Source organism: Salvelinus alpinus, chromosome 31, assembly GCF_045679555.1.
Source record: "Salvelinus alpinus chromosome 31, SLU_Salpinus.1, whole genome shotgun sequence".
Taxonomy (NCBI): domain Eukaryota; kingdom Metazoa; phylum Chordata; class Actinopteri; order Salmoniformes; family Salmonidae; genus Salvelinus; species Salvelinus alpinus.
Window position 1 is genome coordinate 37143948 of NC_092116.1, and position 8130 is coordinate 37152077.

The window sequence follows — 8130 nt, forward strand, 5'->3', positions numbered from 1 at the left end:
ACACACACACACACACACTACCCCAGTAAACACACACACACACACACACTACCCCAGTAAACACACACACACACACACACTACCCCAGTAAACACACACACACACACACACACACACACACACACACACACTACCCCAGTAAACACACACACACACACACTACCCCAGTAAACACACACACACACACACACACACACACACTACCCCAGTAAACACACACACACACACACACACACACACACACACACACACACACACACACTACCCCAGTAAACACACACACTACCCCAGTAAACACACACACTACCCCAGTAAACACACACACACACACTACCCCAGTAAACACACACACACACACACACACACACACACACACACACACACACACACTACCCCAGTAAACACACACACACACTACCCCAGGAAACACACACACACACACACACACACACACACACACACACACACACACACTACCCCAGTAAACACACACACTACCCCAGTAAACACACACACACACTACCCCAGTAAACACACACACACACACACACACACACACACACACACACACACACACACACACACACACACACTACCCCAGTAAACACACACACTACCCCAGTAAACACACACACTACCCCAGTAAACACACACACACACACTACCCCAGTAAACACACACACACACACACACACACACTACCCCAGTAAACACACACACACACACACACTACCCCAGTAAACACACACACACACACACACACACACACACTACCCCAGTAAACACACACACACACACTACCCCAGTAAACACACACACACACACACACACACACTACCCCAGTAAACACACACACACACACACACTACCCCAGTAAACATACACACACACACACACACACACACACACTACCCCAGTAAACACACACACACACACACACACACACTACCCCAGTAAACATACACACACACACACACACTACCCCAGTAAACACACACACACACACACACACACACACACACACACACACACACACACACACACACACACACACACACTACCCCAGTAAACACACACACACACACACACACACACTACCCCAGTAAACATACACACACACACACACTACCCCAGTAAACACACACACACACACACACACTACCCCAGTAAACACACACACACACACTACCCCAGTAAACACACACACTACCCCAGTAAACACACACACACACACACTACCCCAGTAAACACACACACACACACACACACACACACACACACTACCCCAGTAAACACACACACACACACACACACTACCCCAGTAAACACACACACACACACACACACACACACACACACTACCCCAGTAAACACACACACACACACACACTACCCCAGTAAACACACACACACACACACACTACCCCAGTAAACACACACACACACACACACTACCCCAGTAAACACACACACACACACTACCCCAGTAAACACACACACACACACACACACACACACACTACCCCAGTAAACACACACACACACACACACACACACACACTACCCCAGTAAACACACACACACACTACCCCAGTAAACACACACACACACACTACCCCAGTAAACACACACACACACACACACACACTACCCCAGTAAACACACACACACACACACACACACACACACACACACACACACACACACACACTACCCCAGTAAACACACACACACACACACACACACACACACACACACACACACACACACACACACACACACACACACACACACACACACACACACTACCCCAGTAAACACACACACACACACTACCCCAGTAAACACACACACACACACACACACACTACCCCAGTAAACACACACACACACACACACACACACACACACACACTACCCCAGTAAACACACACACACACACACACTACCCCAGTAAACACACACACACACACACACTACCCCAGTAAACATACACACACACACTACCCCAGTAAACACACACACACACACACACACTACCCCAGTAAACACACACACACACACACACACACACACACACACACTACCCCAGTAAACACACACACACACACACACTACCCCAGTAAACACACACACACACACACACTACCCCAGTAAACGTACACACACACACACACACACACACACACACACACACACACACACACACACACACACACACACACACACACACACTACCCCAGTAAACACACACACACACACACACTACCCCAGTAAACACACACACACACACACACTACCCCAGTAAACACACACACACACACACACTACCCCAGTAAACACACACACACACTACCCCAGTAAACACACACACACACACACACACTACCCCAGTAAACACACACACACACTACCCCAGTAAACACACACACACTACCCCAGTAAACACACACACACACACACACTACCCCAGTAAACATACACACACACACACACACTACCCCAGTAAACACACACACACACACACACTACCCCAGTAAACACACACACACACACACACTACCCCAGTAAACACACACACACACTACCCCAGTAAACACACACACACACTACCCCAGTAAACACACACACACACACTACCCCAGTAAACACACACACACACACACACTACCCCAGTAAACACACACACACACACACACACTACCCCAGTAAACACACACACACACACACACACTACCCCAGTAAACACACACACACACACACACACACACACACACACACACACACCACACACACTACCCCAGTAAACACACACACACACACTACCCCAGTAAACACACACACACACACTACCCCAGTAAACACACACACACACACACACACACACACACACACACACACACACACACACTACCCCAGTAAACGTACACACACACACACACACACACACACACACACACACTACCCCAGTAAACATACACACACACGCTACCCCAGTAAACGTACACACACACACACACACACACACACACACACACACACACACTACCCCAGTAAACACACACACACACACTACCCCAGTAAACACACACACTACCCCAGTAAACACACACACTACCCCAGTAAACACACACACACACGACCCCAGTAAACACACACACACACACACACACACACACACGACCCCAGTAAACACACACACACACACACTACCCCAGTAAACACACACACACACACACACACACTACCCCAGTAAACATACACACACACACACACTACCCCAAACACACACACACACACACCACCCCAGTAAACACACACACTACCCCAGTAAACACACACACACACACACACACACACACACTACCCCAGTAAACATACACACACACACACACACTACCCCAGTAAACACACACACACACACACACACTACCCCAGTAAACACACACACACACTACCCCAGTAAACACACACACACACACACACTACCCCAGTAAACACACACACACACACACACACACACACACGACCCCAGTAAACACACACACACACACGATCCCAGTAAACACACACACACACACACACAGTCTTGTACAGCTAACCTTGTGGGGACATACAATTCAGTCCCTTTCAAAATCCTATTTTCCCTAACCCCTAATCCTAACCCTAATCCTAACCTGTACTCTTACCCTAACCCTAACCCAAAAACCTAAACTTTATCTTAACCCTAAACCTAACCCTAGCTCCTAACCCTAACCCTACAACTAACCCTAGCTCCTAACCTTAATATTTAACTTAATTCTAACCCTAACACTAATTCTAACCTTAACCCTAAACCCCCTAGAAATAGCATTTGACCTTGTGGGGACTAACAAAATGTCCCCAGCTGGTCAACTTTTTGTTCGTTTACTATTCTTGTAGGGACTTCTGGTCCCCACAAGAATAGTTAAACACGTCCACACACACACACACACACACACACACACACACGGCCCCAGTAAACACACACGACCCCAGTAAACACACACACACACATTCACAACTCATCTTTATCCTTCAGACGGCGAGCATGGTGGAGATTTGGTTGTTAGCCGAGCATGCAAGCGAGAGCTCACTTCCCCCAATTGGCTGTTGCGCGATAGTAGTCGCTGTGTCTTTGTGTCTCCTCCTTTCATTGAAATTGAATATAACTCTTTGACCTCTCTCTCTCTCTCCAGGTCCGTCAGAGTACCATCCTGATGACCAATGTCTGGTTCAGATGTTAAAAGGTCTCTGTCTGAAACACCTGGGAAGACTACTGCAGGCCGAGCTATGCTTCACACAGGTTATATCCAGGTAGGACACGCCCACACAGGTTATATCCAGGTAGGACACGCCCACACAGGTTCTATCCAGGTATGACACGCCCACATAGGTTCTGTCCAGGTATGACACGCCCACACAGGTTCTGTCCAGGTATGACACGCCCACACAGGTTCTGTCCAGGTATGACACGCCCACACAGGTTCTGTCCAGGTAGGACACGCCCACACAGGTTCTGTCCAGGTAGGACACGCCCACACAGGTTCTGTCCAGGTAGGACACGCCCACACAGGTTCTGTCCAGGTAGGACACGCCCACACAGGTTCTGTCCAGGTAGGACACGCCCACACAGGTTCTGTCCAGGTAGGACACGCCCACACAGGTTCTGTCCAGGTAGGACACGCCCACACAGGTTCTGTCCAGGTGTTATGTTTGGTACAGCGGGGGTTAATACAACCCTCACCAAGACAGGCGTTATTGGCCCGGCCTACAGTACCTGCTCGCCCGTCCAAATAAAATACTGAAATACTGATCATTTATTTGACGGAGACACGCCCCGACAGAAAACACATCAATCTCTGATAAGAGCAAAACAGCACCTCTCTGTCTCAGTATGTGTAGTCCATGTATCTGATGCTGTCTGGACAGTGAAACAGGACCTCTCTGTCTCAGTATGTGTAGACCATGTATCTGATGCTGTCTGGACAGTGAAACAGCACCTCTCTGTCTCAGTATGTGTAGACCATGTATCTGATGCTGTCTGGACAGTGAAACAGCACCTCTCTGTCTCAGTATGTGTAGACCATGTATCTGATGCTGTCTGGACAGTGAAACACCGCCTCTCTGTCTCAGTTTGTGTAGACCATGTATCTGATGCTGTCTAGACAGTGAAACAGCGCCTCTCTGTCTCAGTATGTGTAGACCATGTATCTGATGCTGTCTGGACAGTGAAACAGCACCTCTGTCTCAGTATGTGTAGACCATGTATCTGATGCTGTCTGGACAGTGAAACAGCACCTCTCTGTCTCTGTATGTGTAGACCATGTATCTGATGCTGTCTGGACAGTGAAACAGCACCTCTCTGTCTCAGTTTGTGTAGTCCATGTATCTGATGCTGTCTGGACAGTGAAACAGCGCCTCTCTGTCTCAGTATGTGTAGACCATGTATCTGATGCTGTCTGGACAGTGAAACAGCTCCTCTCTGTCTCAGTATGTGTAGACCATGTATCTGATGCTGGTTGGACAGTGAAACAGCACCTCTCTGTCTCAGTATGTGTAGACCATGTATCTGGTGCTGGTTGGACAGTGAAACAGCACCTCTCTGTCTCAGTATGTGTAGACCATGTATCTGATGCTGTCTGGACAGTGAAACAGCACCTCTCTGTCTCAGTATGTGTTGACCATGTATCTGATGCTGTCTGGACAGTGAAACAGCTCCCCTCTGTCTCAGTATGTGTAGACCATGTATCTGATGCTGTCTGGACAGTGAAACAGCACCTCTCTGTCTCAGTATGTGTAGACCATGTATCTGGTGCTGGTTGGACAGTGAAACAGCACCTCTCTGTCTCAGTATGTGTAGACCATGTATCTGATGCTGTCTGGACAGTGAAACAGCACCTCTCTGTCTCAGTATGTGTAGACCATGTATCTGGTGCTGGTTGGACAGTGAAACAGCACCTCTCTGTCTCAGTATGTGTAGACCATGTATCTGATGCTGTCTGGACAGTGAAACAGCACCTCTCTGTCTCAGTATGTGTAGACCATGTATCTGGTGCTGGTTGGACAGTGAAACAGCACCTCTCTGTCTCAGTATGTGTAGATCATGTATCTGATGCTGTCTGGACAGTGAAACAGCACCTCTCTGTCTCAGTATGTGTAGACCATGTATCTGATGCTGTCTGGACAGTGAAACAGCACCTCTCTGTCTCAGTATGTGTAGACCATGTATCTGATGCTGTCTGGACAGTGAAACAGCACCCCTCTGTCTCCGTATGTGTAGACCATGTATCTGATGCTGTCTGGACAGTGAAACAGCACCCCTCTGTCTCAGTATGTGTAGCCCATGTATCTGCTGCTGTCTGGACAGTGAAACAGGACCTCTCTGTCTCAGTATGTGTAGACCATGTATCTGATGCTGTCTGGACAGTGAAACAGCACCTCTCTGTCTCAGTATGTGTAGACCATGTATCTGATGCTGTCTGGACAGTGAAACAGCACCTCTCTGTCTCAGTATGTGTAGACCATGTATCTGATGCTGTCTGGACAGTGAAACAGCACCTCTCTGTCTCAGTATGTGTAGACCATGTATCTGATGCTGTCTGGACAGTGAAACAGCACCTCTCTGTCTCAGTATGTGTAGACCATGTATCTGATGCTGTCTAGACAGTGAAACAGCACCTCTCTGTCTCAGTATGTGTAGACCATGTATCTGATGCTGTCTGGACAGTGAAACAGCACCTCTCTGTCTCAGTATGTGTAGACCATGTATCTGATGCTGTCTGGACAGTGAAACAGCACCTCTCTGTCTCAGTATGTGTAGACCATGTATCTGATGCTGTCTGGACAGTGAAACAGCACCTCTCTGTCTCAGTATGTGTAGACCATGTATCTGATGCTGTCTGGACAGTGAAACAGCACCTCTCTGTCTCAGTATGTGTAGACCATGTATCTGATGCTGTCTGGACAGTGAAACAGCACCTCTCTGTCTCAGTATGTGTAGACCATGTATCTGATGCTGTCTGGACAGTGAAACAGCACCTCTCTGTCTCAGTATGTGTAGACCATGTATCTGGTGCTGTCTGGACAGTGAAACAGCACCTCTCTGTCTCAGTTTGTGTAGTCCATGTATCTGATGCTGTCTGGACAGTGAAACAGCGCCTCTCTGTCTCAGTATGTGTAGACCATGTATCTGGTGCTGTCTGGACAGTGAAACAGCACCTCTCTCTCTCAGTATGTGTAGACCATGTATCTGCTGCTGTCTGGACAGTGAAACAGCTCCTCTCTGTCTCAGTATGTGTAGACCATGTATCTGATGCTGTCTGGACAGTGAAACAGCACCTCTCTGTCTCAGTATGTGTAGACCATGTATCTGATGCTGTCTGGACAGGGAAACAGCACCTCTCTGTCTCAGTATGTGTAGACCATGTATCTGATGCTGTCTGGACAGTGAAACAGCACCTCTCTGTCTCAGTATGTGTAGACCATGTATCTGATGCTGTCTGGCCAGTGAAACAGCACCTCTCTGTCTCAGTATGTGTAGACCATGTATCTGATGCTGTCTGGACAGTGAAACAGCACCTCTCTGTCTCAGTATGTGTAGACCATGTATCTGATGCTGTCTGGACAGTGAAACAGCACCTCTCTGTCTCAGTATGTGTAGACCTTGTATCTGATGCTGTCTGGACAGTGAAACAGCACCTCTCTGTCTCAGTATGTGTAGACCATGTATCTGATGCTGTCTGGACAGTGAAACAGGACCTCTCTGTCTCAGTATGTGTAGACCTTGTATCTGATGCTGTCTGGACAGTGAAACAGCACCTCTCTGTCTCAGTATGTGTAGTCCATGTATCTGATGCTGTCTGGACAGTGAAACAGCACCTCTCTGTCTCAGTATGTGTAGACCATGTATCTGATGCTGTCTGGACAGTGAAACAGCACCTCTCTGTCTCAGTATGTGTAGACCATGTATCTGATGCTGTCTGGACAGTAAAACAGCACCTCTCTGTCTCAGTACGTGTAGACCATGTATCTGATGCTGTCTGGACAGTGAAACAGCACCTCTCTGTCTCAGTACGTGTAGACCATGTATGTGATGCTGTCTGGACAGTG

The 8130-nt window shown here is 48.1% G+C and overlaps 1 protein-coding gene across 2 annotated transcripts in view; it reads left to right on the forward strand.

Annotated features, from left to right (window-relative positions):
• LOC139561061 (tetratricopeptide repeat protein 39B) overlaps positions 1-8130 on the forward strand; it is a 99873-nt gene that overhangs the window by 86400 nt on the left and 5343 nt on the right. For both annotated transcript variants that reach the window (XM_071377877.1, XM_071377878.1), the window contains one exon: positions 4218-4335. In XM_071377877.1, the coding sequence (XP_071233978.1) occupies positions 4218-4335 (118 nt within the window). The remainder of the gene's footprint in view (positions 1-4217; positions 4336-8130) is intronic.